Source organism: Hemiscyllium ocellatum, chromosome 20, assembly GCF_020745735.1.
Source record: "Hemiscyllium ocellatum isolate sHemOce1 chromosome 20, sHemOce1.pat.X.cur, whole genome shotgun sequence".
Classification (NCBI taxonomy): domain Eukaryota; kingdom Metazoa; phylum Chordata; class Chondrichthyes; order Orectolobiformes; family Hemiscylliidae; genus Hemiscyllium; species Hemiscyllium ocellatum.
Genome location: NC_083420.1, coordinates 754,573 through 782,528, shown reverse-complemented (window position 1 = coordinate 782,528; position 27,956 = coordinate 754,573). Strand labels below are relative to the sequence as shown.

General features: G+C 41.8%; 1 protein-coding gene across 1 annotated transcript in view; it reads left to right on the top strand.

Annotated features, from left to right (window-relative positions):
• The window catches only part of vps35l (VPS35 endosomal protein sorting factor like), a 149,020-nt gene extending 121,660 nt beyond the window's left edge, over nt 1-27,360 (top strand). The window contains exons 29-31 of the mRNA XM_060840406.1: nt 617-735; nt 19,097-19,243; nt 25,813-27,360. Of these exons, the coding sequence (XP_060696389.1) occupies nt 617-735; nt 19,097-19,243; nt 25,813-25,911 (365 nt within the window). The 3' untranslated portion in view covers nt 25,912-27,360. The remainder of the gene's footprint in view (nt 1-616; nt 736-19,096; nt 19,244-25,812) is intronic.
• Nucleotides 27,361-27,956: the final 596 nt, after the last annotated feature.

Here is a 27,956-nt window from a genome sequence, read left to right as displayed (position 1 = left end):
CAGTGCTGAGAAGAGGAGAATTTTCTTCATCCAGAGAGTGGTGAGCCTGTACAATTAACTACCACAAAGTGTCTTTTGGTTTCAACCAATGTGTTTTCATGAAACTAGTGGTTATAGCTCTCATGGCTAAAGGAGTTCAGAGATGTGAAGGGAGGACAGGTTTAGGTCTTGAGCTTGAGCTTGGTGTTAAGTCATGATCATAGTGAATGATGAAGTAGGTTGAAGGGATTGAATGTTCTCCTTCTGCCCCTACCCTGTATGTTCCTAAAGGCAAGCCAGGCTTGATGGCTGTAAAGGACCCATGGAAAATGGATTTTTATTTTAAAAGTGAAGACCGTGCAATTAGAGTGTCTCTTTTTTTTAATGCATTTCTACTTGCTGTCTGAGATCAGAGAACATTATGCAGTTGTGAAAAAGATGTCACAGCAATTTAATGAAGCAATTAAAACCAGTAAAACTGAGAGCTTAAGCATGATCTCTGGTAGCTCTCTGAAAGTAACGCTTTGTCAATAAAAATAATTCCTTTTCACAGTTCAGCACAAGAATTAAATATTGCTGTCAAAATTTAATTTGGATCATATTGTAAAGCTTATCAGGAAATTCTCTTGTCTTGCAGTGGATTCCAATGATAATCTCTACGGCAGTGACCCCAAATTCTTGGCTGAAATTAATAAACTTGCTGAAACTCTGATTGGACAAATCTTAGACCATCTCAAGACTCTTGGAAAAGATGAGGTATTAAATTAATCCTTTGGTTAATAGTACAGCTTCAATACAATTTATTTAAAGCACATCATGAAGGATAGTATTGGTCATGCGTCATTGTATCGAACAGGCATTTTATACAAAATGTATAACATGTTGGACAGCATGCAGTGAATCTTTATTTTTAAGTTACTGACCCAGCACTTTCCTCATTTATAATAGTTGACAAGTGAAATTAACGGTTAGTGTGAGCCAGTTAGACCTGCCTGCAAGAGTATCGTGTAATAGCTAGCATTTCTGCCAATATCAGTTCTCTGACTTTTTAAAAAGTTGTTTAGAATATTTAGTATTAGGAGCAGAAGTATACAACAACATGAGAAGGTCATTCAGCCCCTTGAACTTGCCTAGCTATTCAATACAATCACATCTGATAAAATACTTCAGTGCCTTTTACCCATATTATCCACATAACCCTTTGCACCCTTAGTAAACCAGAAGCTTTTATACTTCTACGTTAAACAGACTGAGCATCCAAAACTGACCTTGGCAGAGAATCCCAGACATTCACAACCCTCTGACTATTAAAAAAAAACTTATCTTGGTCCTAAGTGGCATCACCTTATCTTGTTTTCCCCCTAGATAATGTCCCCCTAGACTCCCCAACAAGGGAATGCACAAGGGAAACATGCACTTAATGCATGTTAATATTCAGTGACATATTGTCAAAGTCACCTACAACTCTTTCCACATTTATATTTTCAATCTCTCACTATTTAGGAAATGCTTTGTTCTTCTATTCTTCTAACCAAAAATAAAGAGTCACTTCTGCTTAACTTTAGTTTGCTGTCTCTTCATAGATGCTGCCTGACCCACGATGATTTCCAGCATTTTGTTTGAGTGTAGATTCCAGCATCTGCAGTCATTTGCTCCTGGATAATCTCTTAATTTTTTCCTTATTAGACAAGAACATAGCTGGTGGAATTTAATGACTAAATCTGTCAAATCTTCCTGAAAACATTTTACATCTTCCTCACAAAGCATACTCCTGCTTAGCTTTGTATCATCTGATTTGATTTATTATTGTCACGTCCTGATATTGCAGTGAAAAGTATTGTTTTGCAGGCTAACCAGAAAAATCCTACCTTACATAAGAACATCAGGGTAATAGAACAGAGTGTAGAATGTAATGTTACAGTTACAGAGAAGATGCAGAGAAAGATCAACTCTGATATGAAAGGACTGTTCATAAGTCTGATAGCAGTGCGAAAGAAGCTGTTCTTAAATCTGGTGTGTGTTTTCAAACTTTTGTATCTTCTACCTGACGGCAGAAAGTATAACCAGGGTGGGAAAGGGGCTTTGATTGTGCTGGCAGCTTTCCCAAGTCAGTGGGAGGTGTCGGTGGACTCCATGAAAGGAAGCCACATCTAAGCTAGTCAATCCTTCAATATTTTCTTTTAAACTTAAATCACATTGAACTTAAAGCTCAATATTTGTGTAATACTTTTGTGGCATTTGTATCTCGGCCTTGAGCTCATGATGAGAATATCAACAAATGACTTTGTTAAAATTATGGAAGAGGTGGCCATCTTTGAAGTTACATCTGATGACCTGCCTGCCAATCAAAGCAATTCAGCAGACAGCGTTTAACTCTCCTAAACAGCGTAAGCATTTTTCCCCCCAAAAGTAGAATGGGAGATTTCAAACACCTCAAATTGTGGCACTTGCAGACCTTATTTACTCTTTGAGAGCACCCTGATTCACTCCATTAATTTATGATTGCCACACTGCATATCAATGTGCTTCGAATAACTAAACTGGGATCTGTTTGAAATTTATTTTTATTCTTTCTTTATTCATTCCTAAGAGTCAACCACCTTGCTGTGGGTTGGGAATCAAGTGGGCCAGACCAGGTTTGGATGGCAGCTTGCTTCCCTAAAGGACATTGATGAACCAGATGGGTTTTTCTCTCAATTGACAATGGCTTCATGGTCATCATCAGATTCTTAATTCCAGATTTTTATTGAATTCAAATTCCGCCATATTCTGTGATGGATTCGAACCTGGGTTCCCAGAGCGTTATCCGGATTTCTGAATTGACAGTCCAGCGATAATACCACGAGGCAATCATCTCCCGACTTTAGTTCTAGGATTAAATAATCTTGCTGAGTTCAGGCCACCTACCTTTCTGAATCATACCTTGCCTGTATTTAAAAAAAAATTGGAGCTGTTTGTAATGAGGATGACCTTTGCCACGCTGGGTCCCACTGGCCCTTGTCTTAATATTTGTGGAGTCTTCCTGACTCTGTGGAAATCCCGCCTATGAACTATTTTCTTAGAATTTATGCTCACCATCAAAAGAGAAACTTGTATTCTTCCGAATTTCGTCAAAACACTTGGCAACCAAAACGTTACTGCTAAAATTGGAGTCACTTGTTAGAAGCACAGCAACCAATATGCACACATCAAGCTCTCCCAGAAAGTAGAGTCACAGAGTGAAAGAGATGTACAGCATGGAAACAGACCCTTTGGTCCAACCCGTCCATGCTGACAAGATATCCCAACCCAATCTTGGCCCACCTGCCAGCACCCGGCCCATTTCATTCCAACCCTTCCTATTCATATACCCATCCAAATGCCTCTTAAATGTTGCAATTGTACCAGCCTCCACCACATCCTCTGGCAGCTCATTTCATTCACGTACCACCCTCTACGTGAAAAAGTTGCTCCTTGGGTCCCTTTTATATCTTTCCACTCTCACCTTTAACCTATTCTGGACTCCCCGAATTTGTCTGTTTATCCTATCCATGCCCCTCATGATTTTATAAACCTCTATAAAGTCACCCCTCAGCCTCCGACACTCCAGGAAAACCAGCCCCAGCCTGTTCAGCCTTTCCCCATAGCACAAATTGTCCAATCCTGGCAACATCCTTGTAAATCTTTTCTGAACCCTTTCAAGTTTCACAACATCTTTCTGATAGGAAGGACACCAGAATTGCACGCAATATTCCAACAGTGGCCTAACCAATGTTCTGTACAGCCATAACATGACCTCCCAACTCCTGTACTCAATACTCTGACCAATGAAAGAAAGCATACCAAACGCCGCCTTCACTATCCTATTGACCTGCGACTCCACTTCCAAGGAGCTGTGAACCTGCACTCCAAGGTCTCTTTGTCCAGCAACACTCTCTACAGCCTTACCATTAAGTGTATACGTCCTGCTTAGATTTGCTTTCCCAAAATGCAGCACTTCACATTTATCTGAATTAAACTCCATCTGTCACTTCTCGGCCCATTGACCCATCTGATCAAGATCCCATTGTAATCCAAGGTAACGTTCTTTGCTGCCCGCTGCACCTTTAATTTTGGTGTCATCTGCAAACTTACTAACTGTACCTCTTATGCTCACATCCAAATCATTTATGTAAATGCCAACAGCCTAGTGGAACACTATTTGTCACCAGCTGCTATTCTAAGGATGACTTTTTATCCCCACACTCTGGCTGCCTGGCAGAAAGCAAGCTTCTATCCATGCTAACGCCTTGCCTCTAACACCATGGGCCCTTCTCTGACTCAGTCATCTCTTGAGCAGCACCTTACCAAAAACCTCCTTGAATTCCAGATTGATAACATCAAGTCAACCAAAGTGGGAGAGTATCAATTTGGAGTCACTAATTCAAATTTCTCATATTTGCTGCCCAATAATAAAACAATATTTGGCAGCACCATTCCACCTAGTATCTTAGGCCTGTTTTCATAACTTATGAGTGTTTTTTATTCCAAATAAATTCAAGAATGAGACTACCTACTTTATGGGAAAAAGAAAGAGGGAGAAAAATTGGTATACATTGAAATAAATTAAGAAAAGTGGAAAAATATTCATTTTAATGGAATTAATTCTAGCAGCAACAGACAAATTAAGGAGAGACCATGGTTCAAAGTACTTGTACAAATTAAACAAGAATGGTTCAAATGTTTTCCTGTACCAATTACCTCATGTATCTGCCACATATACACCAACCAGAGTTGGCAATTTTAAAATGGTAAATTATTCAGTGGGTATTCCCTGGCAGGCTTATTGATAGCAAAAATCTCACTTTTGCTAAAAATCAATTTATACCCGGAAATCTTACCGAGAGACTCTACAACTAAGTGTGGTGGGAATGGAGAGAGATAAAGTCAAGACAACAGCAAAAATCTGCATAGAAGGCAACCTTCAACTCCACACCATTTCTAATAATGCCAGAAAAATCCGGATGAGTCTGCAGGACAATAGGCAGAGGCTCAATTACAATGGCAAACAGCAGTGGACTCGAAGGACACCCTTGTCTCTTTGAACAATAAAAGGTAGAAATAATCAGAATTCATATTATTGGTCCTAAATTAGCCTGCGGTGATGCATAGAGGAGTTTGATCCAAGAAATAAATTTACCCCAAAACCAAATTTCTCCAAAGTAAAGAAGATAATTCCATTCCACTCCATCAAAGTCTTTTTTTTTAAGCATCTAAAGGTATTAACGCCTCCGGGAGATGGATGGGGAAGAATTGTAAACAATGTTGAGTACCCTGCCTAAGATTAAAAAAAAGTGCGGCTTTACAAATAAATCCAGTTTGATCCAAGGATATGATCGATGGAAGGATGGTTTCCAAACGCCGGGCCAATAGCTTTGACAATAATGCAAAGTCAACATTTAGCACACTTCTAGGATGTCATGAACCACACAGGGAGGCATCTGCAGTTTGCACTTTCTCCTAGTCAGGGATCCTTGCCTTCTTTTAAAAGAAATTAATGTCTGAGTTAAAGTTTGAGGAAGAATCAGAATTAAACATTTCAACAAGTATTTACAAAAAAGCAGAGCCAGCTTTCTGCAAAACATTTTATAAAACTTGTTCAGAAAATGATTGGGTCCAGATGGTTTTATGGAGAAGCCGCTTTGTAGTGGTCTCACTGTAGCCTCAAGTTCCATTGCTGTGACTGGCTGTTCCAATTCCTTGCCACATTTTGGTCAATAGCAGGAAATGTTAATCTTATCAAAAAAGGTATTTAAGTCTGGTGTAGCAGAAGAACATTCTAAATGAAGAAAGTGAAACGTAAAATTTCTTAAGTCTTGTTGATTTCTAATATGACGTGAAACCTGAATTAGCCTTAATTTGTGGGATTAATTGAGATGAGGACATTTGGCGTAACCAACGTGCCAACAATTTATTAGTTCCATCTCCTTGTTCATAAAATATAGACCTAGAGTGAAGTAAAAGCTTGGTGGAGTATTGTGACGTTATGACATCATACTCTGCCTGCAGGGAATTGCATTCTTTATATACTTCTGTAGACTTCGAGATTGCATAAAGAGAGTCTAATTGAGATAGATGTTGTGCTAACCGTGCAAATTTCTCTTTCCTAAACCTATTCTCATGTGCTGCATAAGAAATTATTTCACCCCGATGAATGCCTTCAGGGTTTCACACAGCAAGGAAGCTGTAATGTCTGGGGTTTTGTTAAATTTTTTTTTAAAAATCTATCCAAAGTTTGGGAGAAGATTTGTAGCTCGGGTGCTCGTTGTTGTGGTTCTGTTCGCCGAGCTGGGAGTTTGTGTTGCAACACAAATTCCCAGCTCGGCGAACAGAACCACAACAAAAATCTATCCACTGAGAGACAAAATTAAGCAGGCAAAGTAAGCATGCATTGAGATGTTGATGTGGTTGTGTATTAAGAAACTTCTAAAAGCAAACATTCATCGAGACAGTTGCATGGTCTGATAAAACAATTGAATCATATTTCCAGCCAGAAATGGATGTGAGCAGTCTGTTATCCACCAAAAAAACATCACTGCGTGTGACGGACGTGCAGGGAAAAAAAAAGCATATTCCTTTATGGAGGGATTAAAGAACTGTTAGGCATCAATAACCTTTAAGCTTCCAAAAGGCCTTTGATAAGGTGCCACATGGGAGGCTGCTGAGCAAGGTGAGGGCCCATGGTGTTCGAGGTGAGCTACTGGTATGGATTGAGGATTGGCTGTCTGACAGAAGGCAGAGAGTTGAGATAAAAGGTTCTTTTTCGGAATGGCAGCCGGTGACAAGTGGTGTCCCACAGGGTTCAGTGTTGGGTCCACTACTTTTCATTATTTATACAAATAATTTGGATGTGAGCATAAGAGGTACAGTTAGCCAGTTTGCTGATGACACCAAAATTGGAGGTGTAGTGGACAGCAAAGGTGGTTACCGCAGATTACAACAGGCTCTGGACCAGATGGGCCAATGGGCTGAGAAGTGGCAGATGGTGTTTAATTCAGATAAATGCGAGGTGCTGCATTTTGGGAAAGCAAATCTTAGCAGGACTTATACACTTAATGGTAAGGTCCTAGGGAGTGTTGCTGAACAAAGGGACCTTGGAGTGCAGTTACTTGAAAGTAGAGTCGCAGGTAGATAGGATAGTGAAGGTGACATTTGGTATGCTTTCCTTTATTGGTCAGAGTATTGAGTACAGGAGTTGGGAGGTCAGGTTGTGTCTGTACAGGACATCGGTTAAGCCACTGTTGGAATATTGCTTGCAATTCTGGTCTCCTTCCTATCGGAAAGATGTTGTGAAACTGAAAGGATTTCAGAAAAGATTTACAAGGATGTTGCCAGGTTGGAGGATTTGAGCTACAGGGAGAGGTTGAATAGGCTGTGGCTGTTTTCCCTGGAGCGTTGGAGGCTGAGGGGTGACCTTGTAGAGGTTTATAGAATTATGAGGGGCATAGATAGGATAAATAGACAAAGTCTTTTCCCTGGTGTGGGGGAAGTCCAGAACTAAAAGGCATAGGTTTAGGGTGAGAGGGGAAAGATATAAAAGAGACCCAAGGGGGAACGTTTTCCACTCAGAGGGTGGTACGTGTATGGAAGGAGCTGCCAGAGAAAGTGTGGTGACTGGTACCATTGCAACATTTAAAAGGCATCTGGATGGGTACATGAATAGGAAGGGTGTGGAGGGATATGGGCCAGGTGCTGGCAGGTGGGATGAGATTGGGTTGGGATAGCTGGTCGGCATGGACAGGTTGGACCGACGGGTTTGTTTCTGTGCTGTATATCTCCATGACGCTATGACTCTAACTCCTCTAGATCTTCAAGAAGAGGAGGAAAAATACAGTTGTCCAATCCAACCGCGTTTCACCTTAAGACTGTCTGTCTATATTTTTCAAGTGGGTTTCTTGTAAATAAATTGTATGGACATTAATATGGCGCAAATAATGTAAAGCCTTACTGCGTTAAATTAGGCTGTTCAGGCTTTTAAATTTGCCAGTCTGAATTGCAATGTCCCCACCTACCAAAGGTGGAGAAGCATTAAACTGTGTGGATGGAGGTTTGCTCGCTGAGCTGGAAGGTTCGTTTTTAGATGTTTCGTCACCCTACGAGGTCACATCAGTGAGCAACTGGATGAAGCAGTGGTGGCATGGCTCACTTTCTATTTACGTGTTTAGGTTTCCTTGGGTTGGTGATGTTATTTCCTGTAGTGACGTCATTTCATATGGCGATGTATTTCCTGTTCATTTTCTAATGGGGGTGGTAAATGGGATCCACAATCCCAATCAACAAACACATTGACTTGGATTCCATTTACCAGACTTTAGAAAAAGAACAGGAAATGATGTCACCACAGGAAATCGCATCACCAACCCAAAGAAACCTAAACCCATAAATAGAAAGCCGGCCATGCCACCATTGCTCACCTGAAGATGTTACCTAGTATGGTGATGAAACGTCTGAAAACAAACCTTCTAGCTCAGCGAGCAAACCTACATCCGGAACCTCAACATGAGCTACAAATCTTCTCAAAACTCGTTAAACTTTGTCCTGCATTGGGAAGAAGCTTTTTCTTCCAATGGCTTCAGAGCAGTTGTTACCTCCTTTGTAACCATCTCTGAAATTACAAATTCAAACTTGGTAATGATTTCTGCCTGCATATCATCCATTATGTCTTTCATGCACTGTAGCATGGCTTCATTAGTATCCACCTTCTCCAGAGACTCCGGCTCAGGCAAATGGCACGGCCTAGCATGCCTGGACTTGGCTGACTCAATTTTAAAGATACACTGTTAAAAATGGGTCATGTTTAAATAAAAGGAAAAATAGCCAAACTGAGTGCAGAGGGTGTGTAATGACCAAATTTAAGGAACCAAAATACATAAATTTACTATATTCCCAAGGAGTGACCCCAAACTTTGTCACTCGTCGTCCGTGCCGACCTCCACTCCCCCGGGGCGGATGTTTTCAAGTCAGATTCTGCACTAGCTGCTGGATCAAGAATGTTTTGTTGCTACCTTTCAGGTTTTTTTTTGAGTTGCCTGATTTCTGTAGTATGGGAACAGATTCCTTTATGCAGTCTGTTGTCCCATTCTGGTTGCAGACTCCTCAATTGTTAATAAAGTTTGCACAAATCTTGGTGCATTCCATTCATTTGAAAATTCTAATTATTATTATATAGACCAAAGAGAAGTTTAAAGAGATATGTTGCATGCAATATTTATCCCTAATCAATATTAAAACAAGACTATCTGGTCATTATCCCATTACTACGGAGAGAATAGGGCCTCTCCAAGATCAGCAAGGTGGCCTTTGTGTGGAGCCACAGAAAATGGGAGAGATACAAAACGAGTACTTTGCATCAGTACTTACTGTGGAAAAGGACATGGAAGATGTAGAAAGTATCAAAATAGATGGTGACACCTTGCAAAATATCCATATTACAGAGGAGAAGTACTGGATGTCTTGAAACGCATAAAGGTGGATAAATCCCCAGGATCTGATCAGGTGTACCCCAGAACTTTGTGGGAAGCTAGATAGTCAACATGAGATAGTCAACATGGTCTTGTGCGTGGGAAATCATGTCTCACAAACTTCATTGAGGTTTTTGAAGAAGTAACAACGAGGATTGATGAGGGCAGAGCTGTAGATGTGATCTATATAGACCTTAGTAAGGCGTTCGACAAGGTTCCCCATGGGAGACTGGTTAGCAAGGTTAGATCTCATGGAATACAGGGAGAACTAGCCATTTGAATACAGAACTCGCTCAAAGGTAGAAGGCAGAGGGTGGTGGTGGAGGGTTGTTTTTCAGACTGGAGGCCTGTGACCAGTGGAGTGCCACGAGGATCGGTGCTGGGTCCTCTACTTTTTGTCATTTACATAAATAATTTGGATGTGAGCATTAGAAGTATAGTTAGTAAGTTTGTAGATGACACCAAAATTGGAGGTGTAGTGGACAGCAAAGAAGGTTACCTCTGATTACAACAGGATCTTGATCAGATGGACCAATATGCTGAGAAATGGCAGATGTAGTTTAATTTAGATAAATGCGAGGTGCTACATTTTGGGAAAGCAAATCTCAGCAGGAGTTATACACTTAATGGTAAGGTCCTAGGGAGTGTTGCTGAACAAAGAGACCTTGGAGTCCAGGTTCATTGCTCCTTGAAAGTGGAGTCACCGGTAAATAGGATAGTGAAGAAGGTGTTTGGTATGCTTTCCTTTATTGGTCAGAGTATTGAGTACAGGAGTTGGGAGGTCATGTTGCGGCTGTACAGGACATTGGTTAGGCCACTGTTGGAATATTGCGTGCAATTCTGGTCTCCTCCTTATCGGAAAGATGTTGTGAAACTTGAAAGGGTTCAGAAAAGATTTACAAGGATGTTGCCAGGGTTGAAGGATTTGAGCTATAGGGAGAGGCTGAACAGGCTGGGGCTGTTTTCCCTGGAGCGTCGGAGGCTGAGGGGTGACCTTATAGAGGTTTATAAAATTATGAGAGACATAAGGGAAGTACGTGTATGGAATGAGCTGCCAGAGGAAATGGTGGGGGCTGGTACAATTGCAACATTTAAGAGGCATTTGGATGGGTATATGAATAGGAAGGGTTTGGAGGGATATAGGCCGGGTGCTGGTAGGTGGGATTAGATTGGGCTGGGATATTTAGTTGGCATGGACGGGTTGGACCGAAGGATCTGTTTCCATGCTATAGATCTCTATGACTCTGAGTGTTTGTGAGGCTGAGGGGAGATGGGAATTGCAGTAGTTGAATGAAGAGTTGTTTAGGCAGGAACCACCTGTTCTTCACACTTCATCTATAGTGGGGGCAAATAACATCCCAGATATAGCTTAAAGTCAAGAATAGAAGAAAGGGGGAGATTCAAGGAAAATTGCAATTATTCAGGGAAGTGATACTGAGTAAATTGTTGCAGCCATGGAGTGACAAGTGATTAGGATGAAATCTCTCCCAGTCTAGATTAGAGTGGTCCTGGAAAAGCACCGCAGGTCAGGCAGCATCTGAGGAGCAGGAATATCAACGTTTTGGGCAAAAGCCCTTCATTTTAAATCCATCACAGCCCAGCTTGAGCTTACACTGGAGCAGATGACAGGTATTGAATGCTGACTTGGCACCTCGTGAAAGAGACCGTCAGTTTATCAGTGAATGGTCAGAGTTTGAATTGGGTTTTAGTGTTTTCTGTGAGAAGGATTCTGGCTGTTGATGCAGCAGCGTGATGATTTGAAAGTTCCCCACCTAACCTCCCTTAACGGCTCTTGCAAGTTCAGAGAATGGCAACTGAGCTGTTAATGCATTTGTTATAATCTTACAGAATTGCCAGTATTTTTGGAACATTCTACTAGATTGGATGATAGCTCACAGATTAGTTAGCATCACATCTGACAAAGGGAACATCTTAGGGACTGTTATTAAAGATATTACAGTCGGGCACATAAAAGCTCGAGGATATCTGGTAGAATCAACACCTTTCAGATAAAGGGAAGTCCTGTTTAACCTATTTATTGGAGGTTTTTTTAAAGTAATAAAAGGCAATTGGTGGATCTTCTGTCCTTGGAGTTCCAGAAGCCAATGATAAAGTGCAATTCCAAAGGACACTGTGGAAGATAATGGTGTAAGGAGTAACATATTGTGAAGGAGTGAAAATTGGTTGGCTAACAGGAAGCAGTGAAGGTATAAATGGACCTTTTCTGGTTGGCAGGATGTAATGAGTGGTGTGCCACGGGTTTCAATGCTAGAACCTCAACATTTTATAATTTATGTCAGTTGACTTGGATGAAGGGACCTGACACACGGTTGTTATTTTTGCTAATGACAGTAAAAAGGCATAAGGATGCAGACAGGTTAAGTGAGTGGATAGAGATCTGGCAAATGGAATATAATAGAACATAGAAAGATACAGCGCAGTACAGGCCCTTCGGCCCTCGATGTTGCGCCGACCGAATCCTACCTAACCTACACTAGCCCAATAACTTCCAAATGCCTATCCAATGCCCGCTTAAATGACCATAAAGAAGGAGAGTTCACCACTGCTACTGGCAGGGCATTCCATGAACTCTCAACCCGCTGTGTAAAGAATCTACCCCTAACATCTGTCCTATACCTACCACCCTTTAATTTAAAGCTGTGTCCCCTAGTAATACCTGACTCCATTAGCGGTAAAAGGTTCTCAGTGTCGACCCTATCTAAACCCCTAATCATCTTATACACCTCTATCAAATCTCCCCTAAACCTTCTCTTCTCCAATGAGAACAGCCCCAAGTGCCTCAGCCTTTCCTCATAAGATTTTCCTACCATTCCAGGCAACATCCTGGTAAACCTCCTCTGCACTCGTTCCAATGCCTCCACATCCTTCCTATAGTATGGCGACCAAAACTGCACACAATACTCCAGATGAGGCCGCACCAGAGTCTTATACAGTTGCAACATGACCTCAGGACTCCGGAACTCAATTCCTCTACCAATAAAGCCCAGTACACCATATGCTTTCCTCACAGCACTATTTACCTGGGTGGCAACTTTCAGAGATCTGTGTACGTGGACACCAAGATCCCTCTGCTCATCCACACTACCAAGTAGCCTACCATTAGCCCAGTAATCCATCTTCTTGTTACTCCTACCAAAGTGAATGACTTCACACTTAGCTACATTGAATTCCATTTGCCACATTTCTGCCCAGCTCTGCAACTTATCTATATCCCGCTGTAACCTACCACTTCCTTCCTCACTATCCACAACTCCACCGACTTTTGTGTCATCCGCAAACTTGCTTACCCAGCTTTCAAGCCCTTCCTCTAGATCATTTATAAAGATAACAAAAAGAAATGGTCCCAAAACAGATCCTTGTGGTACACCGCTAGTAACTGCACTCCAAGATGAACATAGTCCATCAACTACTACCCTCTGTCTCCTTCCAGCCAGCCAATTCCTAATCCAAACCTCTAATGTATCCTCAATGCCATACCTCCGTGGTTTTAGCATTAGCCTACCATGGGGAACCTTATCGAACGCCTTACTAAAATCCATATACACAACATCTACTGCTTTACCCTCATCCACTTCCTTAGTCACCTTCTCAAAGAACTCAATAAGGTTTGTGAGGCACGACCTGCCCTTCACAAAACCATGCTGGCTATCCTTGATCACGTTATTCCTATCCAGATGTTCATAAATCTTATCCCTTACCATTCTCTCTAAGACTTTGCCCACCACTGAAGTCAGACTCACTGGCCTATAGTTACTAGGGCTATCCCTACTCCCTTTCTTGAACAAGGGGACCACATTCGCTATCCTCCAGTCCTCTGGTACTATTCCCGTTGACAATGACGACATAAAAATCCAGGCCAATGGCTCTGCTATCTCCTCCCTAGCTTCCCATAGGATCCTAGGGTAAATGCCATCAGGCCCAGGAGACTTATCTATTTTCATCCTCTCCAATATTCCCAGAACCTCTTCCCTGCATATTTCCAGGCCATCCATTCTAATCATTTGTGACTCCATATTCACATCAGCAACAGTGTCCTGTTCCTGAGTGAATACTGATGAAAAGTATTGATTTAGTGTCTCTCCAATCTCCTCCGCCTCCACACACAACTTCCCACTACTATCCTTGACTGGACCGATACCTACCCTAGTCATCCTTTTATTCCTGACATACCTATAGAAAGCCTTTGGGTTTTCCCTAATCCTACCAGCTAAAGACTTTTCATGTCCCCTTCTCGCTTCTCTTAGCTCTCTCTTTAGATCCTTCCTGGCTACCTTATAACTCTCTATCGCCCCAACTGAACCTTCACGCCTCATCTTTACATATGCCGCCTTCTTCCCTTTCACAAGGGATTCCAATTCCTTACTAAACCACGGCTGCCTCACAAGGCCCTTTACACCATGCCTGACTGGTACATACTTATCGAGGACACGTAGTAGCTGCTCCTTGAACAATCCCCACATCTCATTAGTGTTCTTCTCTTGAAGCCTGTTTTTCCAATCCACACATCCTAAGTCATGCCTCACTGCATCATAATTTCCCTGCCCCCAGCTATAACTCTTGCCCTGCGGCGCACACTTATCCCTCTCCATTACTAAAGTAAAAGTCACCGAGTTGTGGTCACTGTCCCCGAAGTGCTCACCTACCTCCAAGTCTAACACCTGGCCTGGTTCATTACCTAGAACCAAATCCAGTATAGCCTCACCTCTTGTTGGCCTGTCTACATATTGTGTCAGGAAACCCTCCTGCACACATTGGACAAACACCGACCCATCTAATGAACTCGAGCTATAGCTCTGCCAGTCAATATCTGGGAAGTTAAAGTCCCCCATAACAACCACCCTGCTACCTTCACTCTTTTCCTGAATCATCCTCGCAATATTATCCTCTACTTCTCTAGGACTATTAGGAGGCCTGTAGAAAACACCTAACAGGGTGACCTCACCTTTCCTATTTCTAACCTCAGCCCAAACTACCTCAGATGGCAAGTCCTCTTCCATCGTCCATTCCACTGCTGTAATACTATCTTTGACAAGTAATGCCACACCTCCCCCTTTTTTACCCCCATGTCTGATCCTACTAAAACATTTAAACCCTGGAACCGGCAACAGCCATTCTTGCCCCTGTTCTACCCACGTCTCTGTAATGGCCACAACATCGAAGTCCCAGGTACCAACCCACGCTGCAAGTTCACCTACCTTATTTCTTATACTTCTGGCATTGAATTATACACACTTCAATCCATCCTTCTGTTTACAGGCACCTTCCTTCGAGATTGCTGCCTTGTTCATAACCTCCCTACACTCAAGGTCCTGTACCCTAAAGCTACAGTCCAGGTTCCCATGCCCCGGCGGAGTTAGTTTAAACCCTCCCAAAGAGCACTAGCAAACCTCCCCCCAAGGATACTGGTGCCCCTCAGGTTCAGGTGTAGACCATCCTTTTTATAGAGGTCCCACCTTCCCCAGAAAGAACCCCAGTTGTCCAGAAACCGGAATCCCTCCCTCCTGCACCATCCCTGTAGCCACGCATTCAACTGCTCTCTCTCCCTATTCCTCGACTCTCTATCACGTGGCACGGGTAACAAACCAGAGACTACAACTCTGTTTGTCCTAACTCTGAGCTTCCAACCTAGCTCCCTGAAAGCCTGTCTGACATCCTCACCCTTCTTCCTACCTATATCGTTGGTGCCAACGTGGACCACGATCTGGGGCTGCTCCCCCTCCCCCTTAAGGACCCGGAAAACACGATCAGCGACATCACGTACCCTTGCACCTGGGAGGCAACATACCAAACGTGAGTCACTGTCGCCCCCACAAAACCGTCTGTCTGTACCCCTCACTATCGAGTCCCCAAGAACTATCGCTCTGCCTTTCTCCACCCTTCCCTTCTGAGCAACGGGGCCAGGCTCCGTGCCAGAGGCCTGAACCTCGTTGCTTGCCCCTGGTAAGTCATCCCCCCCACAAGTATCCAAAACGGTATACTTGTTCTTGAGGGGAATGACCGCAGGGGGTCCCTGCACTGGCTTCCTCCTCCCACTCCCCCTCACTGTCACCCATCTATCTTGAACTTTCGGAGTAACTACTTCCCTAAAGCTCTGATCTATGACCCTCTCTGTATGAAATGTATGAAAATGGTGGGCATTTTATCAGGAAAAACAGATAAGCATATTATCTAAATGGTAATTGGGTTCTCCTAGTGCATGAATCCCAATAGGCTGATAGACAGGTACAGCAGTTGGTTACAGGAAAGCTAATAAAATGTGATTGCTTGCTTACTTGTTTGTTGCAAGGTGTATTGAATACAAAAATGGGCATGTCATACTTCAGTTATACACGGTGAACCCACATCCAGAGTACTGTGTGCGTTGTTTAAGGAGAGAAGCTGTTCAGAGAAGGCTTACTCGACCAGTGTTTGGATTGGGTGTATCGCCTAATGAGGAACGGTTGTACAGGCTACACGTGTATTTGCTGGAATCTAGAAAAGGAAGAGGTGGCTTGATTAAAACATACAAGAACCTGCAGGGTCTTGACAAGGTGGATGTGGGGAGGATGTGTCCTCTTGCGCGAGAGACTTGAAACAAGTGGCACTAGTAAGCTAAGGTGAACGCTGGCACCCGCATGAATTCAGACCCATGGAGCATGCTCCAGAAGGAATGGGAACCGTGGCAGGGTAACATGAGTTGAGGGAAAGGGCTATAGCTTAAAAATCAGGGAGGTGATATTTATGATGACGTGGAAAATCTCGCAACAATTGAATAGGGAAAAGTTACAGCTGCTTAATTTGTATCATGAGTTGTTGAAGTACCTACAGACTTCTCCCTTTTGGTTAAATCATTAAACTTCCTGTCACACCATCTATTTAACCACTTCAGAATGCACTGCTGTTAGTAATGCCACCTGCCATTCTCTTTGAGCTGTTGCCTTGGGCACCATATGCTTGTGGGGGTGTGGGGAAAAGGATGCCCTCCCTAGTGTTGTATCACCTACAGCATGCTTCATTCTTCAAGGCTGGAAACCAAATGCTGGAAACTGTTGTAGATGTTTGGGTACTAGGTACCATACAGCCCTGGTAACAAAATACGTTCTACCAACTGGAACCAAACAATTTCTGAAGCAAAAAGACAAATGTCGGGGCAAGGATCTCTTGTGAAAGTTTACCATTTTCACAGCAGGGGGTGAATACTTGATGTAGTTTGATGTCGAGGGCTTCAGATAGTAACAAGATGCTGTTCTTGTACTCAGTTCGGCTTTTAAACCATTCGGCTTACTGATTCAAACGTAACATTTTTATCTGAGCTAATGTTTTACGTAGCAAGAGAAAATACTAGAATCTCTCATTTAGTGAAGCAGAATAAATGCTGCTACACGTCACAGTCTGCAGGGAGCCCCTTCTACAGATTGTTTCATGAATTTGAAAGCTTGGAGCCACTCTCAGGGCTCATTTTATGGAAGTGTTTCTTGTTTTCTGTTCCTCCAGCTTGCTCAGTATGCCTCTTTCCCAGTTTGTTGATTAATATTATTTATGTTAATTTGAAGGGTACTGATTACTGTGTCCTTTTTGGTGACAGCTGGCCTCGTTATTTAAATTGATTTTCTTTCCATGTGTTTTCTTGAGACCTGTATAAATAATTCAATTAAACATCATGGAACTAATGAGTAAAGCACTTTGCTCACACCAACCCACCAGTGCCGGTCACCTACTTTGGGATTTTGTTTGAGGTTTGAATGAATACTAAGTGGGAACAGGAGCTAATGGTTGCTATTCTATATTGGCAGGTGCCTAAAATTAGGCCATTCATCAAAGTTGATTTCTAATATCTGCCATGGGAGGAGAACCAAGAATATGTCTCGTCAATAATGGCTAAATGTGGTTATAAAAAAGCTAGAGCTGAAAATGTATTGCTGGAAAAGCGCAGCAGGTCATGTAGCATCCAAGGAGCAGGAGAATCGATGTTTCGGGCATGAGCCCTTCTTCAGGAATCATTCCTGAAACGTTGATTTTCCTGCTCCTTGGATGCTGCCTGACCTGCTGCACTTTTTCAGCAACACATTTTCAGCTCTGATCTCCAGCATCTGCAGTCCTCACTTTCTCCTTTATAAAAAAAGCTAGTCAAGTTTCTGATAAGTGGGCAACTAATTAGAATATTGAACTTGATCTCTCAGTTTTGTGGGAAAAGCCACTCACCAAACCTTGCCTATTTTCAGAACGGTCTGCAATACTCTCATTGAATTCTGTAAATGAGACAAGTGTTCCATGCGCATCCTTAAGTGTCAGTATGTGTCAGCAACACAGAACTCCTTAGAAATACCATTCTGTTTCCACTGGGCTGTAAATAATAGACCTTCATGTTCCTGTTATGATCATGCTTTATCATAGCTGTGGAGATCGATATTACAATTGTTAATGGAATAATGTGGAAACCAGAGAGACAGCTGTGGTTTAAAATTGAATGATATTCTCTCAAAACATTAGTGTTAATAAGTTTGAATGATGTCTCTGAAATAAAGGCAAAATCTATTTTGTTTCTCACTGTATTAGCCATTGTACTTCTGATTTGTCTTCTCTGTATCTGGCAGTAAAACTCTCCTGGAGTGCTGCTCCTCTACTTCCGGAATGCAGCCTGGGCTTTATCTGACAATTCATTTTAACTACCCTATGCCATCAGATTGCCCCTCTTTCTGTCCACCAAAAAATGGCAAACTACTGTAGATACTGGTAATCTGAAACAAACAGACAATGTTGGAGAAACTCGGGTGTGGCAGAAGCTGCAAAGAGAAAACATTTGCATTTTAAGTTTGCTACGGCTCCTCACCAGAATTGACAGGGGCTGGAAAATGGTGATTTATTATTTTTGACTCAGGCTGAGGAAGGGGAAGGGAAATAGATGATGTGGAAGCCTAGAGCAAAAGACCAAGCTGATTGTTTCTATCAATCAGAGGTGTAAAATGGATGTAAAATGGAGGTATGTTGGGTTGCATGCACTGTAACTCCCTCCTTGGAGTTCACCCCCTGACTTAGCTTCTGGTCACTTTGCTGAACAACTCCCTTTGTTTTTGCATCCGTTTATTTTTTGTATCACTGCTATGATATGATTTGGAGTCTTTGTAAAAGATTCTATATAAATCTCAGTAGGATTACTATCTCCAGTCAACTCCAGTAGTTAACACAAATGTACAAGGATGGTTTATTTCCAGCTTCAACAAAATGAGATAGTGCATTGGTTACAGCGTTCATTTATATTCTTTCAATACTTCAATTGTTTTTCCAAGCAGGTTGTCACTCTGCCCTCCTTTTTATGAAGGGTGGGAGCTCTGTATTTCTGAGAGGAGATTTTGCTCTGGTCTCCCTCAGAAATGCAAAGCTGCCCATTTGTTCTGACAGTTCTTTCACAGCACATTCTCAATGGTAATGTCCCCACAAATCAGAGTCCACTTGCAACCAAGCAAGACATTGGTCTTGCACAATCATTTTTCAACAGTATGTTTGTTTAAAAAAAAGAAATGTCTTACAATGCTTTTGATTTGACACCTAAGCTCAGACAATGCTGAGGACCCCTCTGTGTGTCTGGAATAAATGTTACTGCAGCACGGAATCCTCATTATACCTCTTCCATTTTACAGACTTTGAAGCGACAAAGTGCTTTGGCGTTATCCTTGTTTAACAGCATACTCGCCCATGGAGATCTGCAAAACCATAAACTTAATCAGCTGACAATAAATTTGTGGAATCTTGCTCAAAAACATGGGTTTGCTGACACCAAGATCATGGTAAGGACAGAGTAACAATGCATCAGTGTTATAATTTAATAACCTACATGATTCATCTTCTATTAGTTTATTAGTCATTGCTTTCTTCCAAATGCCTTTTGCCACTGAATGATCAGAAAATTCCTATTGAGGGGTAGTTGTGGCAGCAAATGGCATCTGTCGGGACAAAAGGGCAGTGGGGGAGAGATTTTTTACCTGTGCTTTAAAAGGCCAGCTGAAATCCGACTGGCTGAATGACCTCCAGTGCTGTAGCCATCCTGTTAATGGAATGTTTTAGATTGTTAGGAATGACTCATTGGTTCTAATGTTAACTTGATATGCATAATTAATCCCTCTGATTCCAGTACTTTCCAAGGTGCCACCATTCATAGTGTAGCTCTTGCCTTTCAGGTTCTCTGAAAGTGCATTATGGCTGTTTTGTTTTTCTAGGTTAAATTTTATTTGTCACTGCTGTGTATATCTGACCAATCTTTTGATATCTTCATGCAGCTTATAGCTATCATTTTCTATGTCAGTCACAAGCCTCTTGATCATTCCCCAACATCATTTAAGCCCAAATCATCAACATTTACCACAAATAGCAAAAGTCCCAGCACTGAGCCACGTGAAACCCCTTGGGGAAACAGTTTTCAAGTCACCGAAGCATCCTTCGACCAACACCTTCCTGTGCCTGAGCCAGTTTTGGATCTGACACGTCACTTTGCCTTGGATTCCATAGGTTCTCAGTTTCTTGACTAGTCTGCCATGAGGGTCCTTATCAATTTAACCTGATGAAATCCATTTAGACTGCGTCAAATGCATTCTTGCATCCAAATCATTTATATAAATGACAAAAAGTAGTGGACGCAGCACTGATCCTTCAGCCACTCCACTGGTCACAAGCCTCCAGTCTGAAAAACAACCCTCCACCACCACCCTTGGTCTGCTTTGAGCTAGTTCTGTATCCAAATGGCTATTTTTTCCTGTATTCCGTGAGACCTAACCTTGCAAACCAGTCTCCCTTGGGGAACCTTGTTGAATGCCTTACTGAAGTTCATAAACGGCTCCCTTTCAGAATGGCAGGCAGTGACCAGTGGGGTACCGCAGGGATCAGTGTTGGGACCACAGCTTTTTACAATATATATTAATGATATAGAAGATAGTATTAATAGTAACATTAGCAAATTTGCTGATGATACAAAGTTGGGTGGCAGGGTGAAATGTGAGGAGGATGTTAGATTACAGGGTGACCTGGACAGGTTAGGTGAGTGGTCAGATGCATGGCAGATGCAGTTTAATGTGGATAAATGTATGGTTATCCGCTTTGGTGGCAAGAACAGGAAGGCAGATTACTACCTCAATGGAGTCAATTTAGGTAAAGGGGCAGTATAAAGAGATCTGGGTGTTCTTGTACACCAGTCAATGAAGGCAAGCATGCAGGTACAGCAGGTAGTGAAGAAAGCTAATAGCATGCTGGCCTTCATAACAAGAGGGATTGAGTGTAGAAGCAAAGAGGTTCTTCTGCAGCTGTACAGGGCCCTGGTGAGACCACACCTGGAATATTGTGTGTAGTTCTGGTCTCCAAATTTGAGGAAAGAAATTCTGGCTATTGAGGGAGTGCAGCGTAGGTTCACGAGGTCAATTCCTGGAATGGTGGGACTATCTTGTGTTAAGACTGGAGCGACTGGGCTTGTATATCCTTGAGTTTAGAAGACTGTGAGGGGATCTGATTGAGACATATAAGATTATTAAAGAATTGGACACTCTGGAGGCAGGAAACATGTTTCCGCTGATGGGTGAGTCCCGAACCAGAGGACACAGCTTCAAAATAAGGGATAGGCCATTTTGAACAGAGATGAGGAGAAACTTCTTCACCCAGAGAATGGCGGGTGTGTGGAATGATCTGCCCCAGAAGGCAGTGGAGGCCCAGTCTCTGGATTTGTTTAAGAAAGAGTTGGATAGAGCTCTCAAGGATAATGGAATCAAGGGTTATGGAGATAAGGCAGGAACAGGATACTGATTGAGGATGATCAGCCATGATCATAATGAATGGTGGTGCAGGCTCGAAGGGCAGAATGGCCTACTCCTGCATCTATTGTCTATAATAGATCATATCTACTGCTCTGCCCTCATCGATCCTTTTTGTTACTTCTTCAAAATGCTCAGTCAAGTTTGTGAGACATGATTTCCCATGTACAAAGCCATGTTGACAATCCTGAATCAGTCCTTGCCTTTCCAAATACATGTACATCCTGTCCCTCAGGATTCCCTCCAACAACTTGCCCACCACCAATGTCAGGCTCATTGGTCTGTAGTTCCCTGGCTTGTCCTTACCACCTTTCTTAAATAGTGGCACCACGTTAGCTAACCTCCAGTCTTCCAGCACCTCATCTGTGACTATTGATGGTACAAATATCTCAGTAAGAGGCCCAGCAATCACTTCCCTAGCTTCCCACAGTGTTCTTGGGTATACCTGATCAGGTCCTGGGGATTTATACACTTTTGTGCATTTCAAGACATCCAGCATTTCCTCCTCTGTAACATGGATGTTTTCAAGATGTCACCATCTATTTCCCTACAGTCTGTATCTTCCATTTGTGCAGACTCCACACACAGGCTGGAATCGAACCCCGGTCCCTGGCGCTATGAGGCAGCAGTGTTAACTACTGAGCCACTATGCCGTAATTTCCTGAAGTCCAGATGTTGATTAGATTCCCTACAATGTGGAAACAGGCCCTTCAGCCCAACAAGTCCACACCAACCATCCAAAGAGCAACCCACCCAGACCCATTCCCCTAAACCTAACACTATGGTTAGAATGACCAATTCAACTAATCTGCACATCTTTAGACTGTGGGAGGAAACAGGAGCATCTGGAGGAAACCCATGCAGACACAGTTGTCCAAGGCGGGAATTGAACCTGTGCCCCTGGTGCGGAGAGGCAGCAGTACTAACCACTGAGCCACCTTGCTGCCCTTTCATTCTTGTAAGCCCATGTTGCATTCCAAGATCAGTTTATCCTTGCTAAGGTGTGATGTACAGATCTGCTCGCTGTCTCCAAGTCTGATCTAACCAGGGATTTGTAGGAACCGCAGGGTTTTGTCGAACTTTAAGTCTCTATACTTCAGTCCTCAAGATATAGGGGTCAGAATTCCATTAGTTATCTTGATTATTTTCTGCATCTGGTTTTGTCACTTTAAAGATCAGCGCACCTGAACTCCCCAGTCTCTCTGGGCATCCACTGAATGTAATATCAAACTATCCAGAAAGTACCCTGATCCATTGTTTTTCAGTCCAACATGGATAACTTCACACTTGCATTATATTTGAACTCCATGTACCACGATATTGGTCATTCACTTAGTCTGTCACTATCCATTTGTAATTACAGTCTGCTCTGCCATAACGTGATTGTTCCATTCTCACATGATCTCGTGTTCTAAGAACATTGTGAATAGTGTGCCATTTAAACAAATGGGGCCGGAATCATGTTATAACCAATACACACTTTTGCGGTTTGCACTTCAGAAACAGCGTCTCCAGTGCTGCAGCGAATGCACTGTAATGAAACATGCTTTATAGCAGAATGATATGTATATGCTGAGATCTCCACTGTCTATATGACAGCTAACTTTGTCATCAGTAACTTATGACCAATGGAATGTCATTTATTGCAAGAAGTATGGATTATAACACCTGGAATGTTTTGCTGTAGTTCTACAGAGTTGTAAGAGAAAGTGAGGACTGCAGATGCTGGAGATCAGAGCTGAAAATGTGTTGCTGGAAAAGCGCAGCAGGTCAGGCAGCATCCAAGGAGCAGGAAAATCGACGTTTCGGGCATGAGCCCTTCTTCAGGAATGATTCTTCTGTTCCTTGGACGCTGTCTGACCTGCTGCGCTTCTACAGAGTTGTGTTGGGATAACAATATTTGAGGTGCTGTGTTGATCACCTTACTTAAGAAAGGGCATAATTGCATTGGACTCAGATTTGCTTGACTGATCCCTACAATGAAAGGTTGGATAGGTTGGGACTGTAACCATTAGAGTTTAGAAGAATGAAGGGTAATGTTATTAAAACATCCAAGATCCTGGAAAGGCCTCCCACGTAAGATACTGAAAGGATGATTTCTGTTATTGGAGGGGCCAGGAACAGAGAACCTTATGACACTAAAGAACATTGGGACAGGCCCTTTGGCACATCAAGCCTGTACCAACACATGCTGCCTTTCTGAACAAAAACCTTTGGCTTCTACACTGTCCATATTCCTGGGTATACCCTGCCTACTCGTATATCTGTCAAGTTGGCTCTTAAATGATGCTATTGTCCCACTCACCTGGCAGCACATTCCAAGCACTTACCACCCTCTGTGTAAAATACTTGCCTCTCACGCAGCTTTTAAACTTACCCCCTTTTTACCTTAAACCTATCACCTTGCCATTGACATTTCTACCCTGGGTGAAAAAAGACCCTGACTATCCATTCTATCTATGCCTATCTTAATTTTATTAACTTTTATCAGGTCGCCTTGTGGAGTTGATCACCAACTGTGGCAACCCTCTTGTTTTTTTTCACACTTCTCCATTCTGTCCATATATCTAGTGTTCTGTCTCCTGCTGGATGTTGTGTGGCCTGTAGTACAGTCCCATCAAAGTGTTGCTATTCCTGTGTTTTATCCATAATGCCTCACTGGATGAGCCCTCCAAGGCGCCCTCCCTTCATACAGCTGTAATATTCTCCCTTATCAGTAACAATACAATTTCCCACCTCTTTTACATCTCTTTCTACCTCATCTGAAACATCTAAATCCTGGAGCAATAAGCTGCCAGTTTAATCCCTTTTGGAAGTGGGACACAGTTTGAAGATAAAGGTTCTTTCATTGTTCCAACAAAACTGGAAGTGTGTGTTGATGATTGTGCCCCAGTTTTCCACATGCTCTTACAAAATATGCCATAAAATCATAGAATCCCTACAGGTGTGGAGCAGCCCATCAAGTCCACACTTACTCTCTGAAAAAACATTCCACCCAGACCTATCCTACCCTTGTAACCCTATAATTCCCAGAGCTAATCTACCTAACCTGCATGGAAACCAGAGGAAACCCTATGCACACACGGGCAGAATGTGCAAACTCCACACAGACAATCGTCCAAAGGTAGAAATTGAACCCAGGTCCCTGGCACTGTAAGGCAGCAGTGCTCATCACTGAGCCACCCTGTTTAAATTACAGGATGATCATTTTTCATGATAAGCTGCTATTTGGGACAAAAGCAAATCACAACAGGTTTCATTGTTGACAGGAAAATAATTGTCTATTGTCCAACAAACATATTCTTCAATAAAAGGCAGAGAAAAGGAGAAATCATTAATCTAGTACAATGTGACTTAAACTGTTAGATACCCAAATGTGCACACTCATTCACAAATAAGATGGGTTAAAAGAAGGATGGTTTGATATACATTGAGTAGAAAAATAAAAACGAGAAATAAAATTTTGAAGCTCAAGTCCAGCCCACAAGGACAGGTTAAGCTGTCTTACAGTTCTTTTAATTTTAGCAATGGTGACAAGGTCTTGTCTGTAGAATGATGACTGTTCTTTGATTCAGTAGCTGATCAGATGGACCTAGGTCTTTTCATGTGTTGGAATTCTTTCCTTGAGATTGTGTTTATTCAAATCTTCTCTCTCTCTCCCCCTCCCTGTAAAATCTTTTCTCTTGCTTTCAATATTTCTGGCTCTATTTTTCATGTATCTGTCGCAACTTACACCTTGATCAATCTGAAGGATGTCATTGGGCAGTTTCCTTAACTCAAAAGCATCTATTGCTTTTATCTCAATAATGCAGTGACCTCACTGCATCAAAAGAAACATCGTCTTACAGAGACACCGTCTTACAGAGACACCGTCTTACAGAGACACCGTCTTACAGAGACACCGTCTTACAGAGACACCGTCTTACAGAGACGCAGTTGTATAACACTTTCGCTTGAGACACTTGATTTTTCAAGTTGCAGAACTCTCCTGATATCTCAGTTGTATAATTATGTCTGACTTCCAGTCCAGTTTATTATCCAAAAAGGAAGGATATGTGGTCTTTTCTATCATTTAAGATGGAAGTTTTTTTTATTTGAGGGTTGTGTCTGGAGTTTTCAGCCCCAAAGGGCATTGGAGGGAGGGTCATTGAATATTTTCAGGTCTAAAGTATAGTGTCTGAGCGATCAGAGTCAAAGGTGATCCAGTTTTAAAGAATTTTATCCATTTGGAAAAAAGTTGTAGCAGCATTGTGCTTAAGTATTTGAATCGTAAGTCACTTTTAAAAGTGACTTTTTTTTTAAACACTGTGTGTGTCGCTAGCAAAGTTATCATTTCTTGCCCAGCCTTAATTGTCTATGAACTGAGTGACTCACTTGGCAATTTCAGATGCTTCAGAGATTGATCTCCTGGCTGAAAATTCCTGAATTTTTAATTATTCTTAAAAATATTGCAATGTGATCTTTACAATATGTTTGTGGATAATTGTAGAGCATTTTCTAACATCTGCCACTTTTTATTATGAATTGTCTACATTTCTGATCCACGTTTTATTGTTTTGAAGGTGAGAACATTAGAACACATCAAACGTCAAAGTAAACAACCAAGCATGAGTCATTTTGCAGATTTAATGTTGAGGCTTCCACTCCAGTCCCGGACCTAAATACTATCACTTGTTTGTGCTCCACAAAAGCACAGCTGCCATTGAGATGATGTCTGTCTCTTGATACGGAAAATCACTAAAATATACCAAGATCGTGCTTTATTAAGCGATACTTTACTGCAAGTGGCCAACTTAAAAACAAAAATGCACCTAAGTTCAGAATGACAAGTGTTAGATATTAACTCGAGGAGCACCGTCCTCTTTCCACATGAAAACAGATGGAGAATCTATTTTGGGAGACTAGGTGAATGTTCAGTGCAGGAGAAAACGATCGCTAGTTTTGGTGATTGCTGTATACTTGATCAAAATCCGAGCAAATTTGTACTGTACCAGGTGCAGGAGAAAAAATGGGGACAATGAGATCCAAGAAGTTTGGAGAGAAATTAAGTATTGAATTAATATTGACATCTAAAATTTGGAGTTATGCACAGTCCATAATTAGTTAGCACTTGTAACGTCTTGAAATTAATATTGATCATCTAAACCAAGGTATATTTATTAAGCAGAATATTGACCGTGGAAACAGTAAATCAGTTCTCTGAAATGTATCATTATTCAGTTCATTACATTATGTGCAGTAATTGTATCCAATATCTGTAGAATACATTCGAATATTTTCCCCACTCAATACATGGGTGATTTTATTTTGGTCCTCCAGCTGAAATTTCAAGCTTGTAATTTGACAGTGAAGATTTGTTGCATTAATTCAGATAAGTAGAAGTAGATTTTAAGTTTTCTGTAAGTTCGTCTTCATTTATTTTTTCTAGTCTTTCAAAAAGCTGTGAATATAAAAGATCAGCATAAATTTTGAACAATTGATCAACTGCAAATTGCGAAACACTGGTTTATTTGGCCTTTGTTGTCCTGTCTCAGCTGAGAATTGTTCAACGTTCATGAAATTACTCAGTTTATGTACTTCTGCATGGGCATTCCAAAAAGGTGTAACTAAAGTTTGCAGATTATCCTTATTCTTTAGGTATTTTTTCAGTTAAGGTATTCTGGGGAAAGATTTTCTTTTGAAAATTTATTTAACACACAGGCTTACAATTTCACTAAAACTGGGAAAGGAGTATTTCCTTCCCCCTGTCAATTAGGGGACACGACATTTGTGCATAAACTTGAAATAGTTTTCATATTTCTTGTTTGGAACGTGTCTGGTAAATGGCACTTTTTGGAAAATATTTAACTCCCTTTCATGGAGCAATTACAACATATTTTCTAAAACATAATTGCTTTGAAATTAAATCGTAAACTAAGGATGATGCCTTATACTCACTATAATTTATTTTTAAATGGATTTAAAACAAACTAAAATAGTGTCTTGTCTGCAGTTCTCAGTATCTGTGCTGGTAAATTCAAAGTGATGGATATACATAACATGCTCTTGTTTAATACGTGTTTCACTTACTGTAAAATAACAACCATTTATGTACAGACAAAAATAAACTATTACATTTGACTGCATTTTGTTTAATTTTGGTATGATTCCATATTCAATATTTATTTAGTTTTTTTAAATAGATCAATAGATTGTCATGACATGTCTGATCTAAAAGTGCATGCCTCTAAGTCAGCACTTTGTGGGTATTAGGAGAAAGTGAGGACGGCAGATGCTGGAGATCAGAATCCAAAAGTCTGGCGCACAAGCACAACAGGCATCATCCGAGGAGCAGGAGAATCAACTTTTCAGGCATAAGCCCTTCATCAGGGACGTGGGAAAAGGGGGATGAGAAATATATAGGAGAGTGGGGGTGAGGTAGCTGGGAAGCCAATTAGATAGATAGAGGTGTAAGGAGATGGTGATAGGGGAGCGTGGAGCAAATAAATGGGATGGAAAATGGACAGGTTGAGGCTGGTGCGGAGTTCCAGAGTTGGATCTAGGATGGGGGAGGGAGTGAAGGAAACTAGTAAAGTCGATGTTGATGCCATGGGGTTGGAAGGGGCATTCTTCCCCCAGGCATCAGTTGGCTTGGATTTGGCGGTGGAGGCAGCCGAGGACTTGTATGCTCTTGATGGAGTCGGGGGGGGGGGGGGGGGGGTGGTTG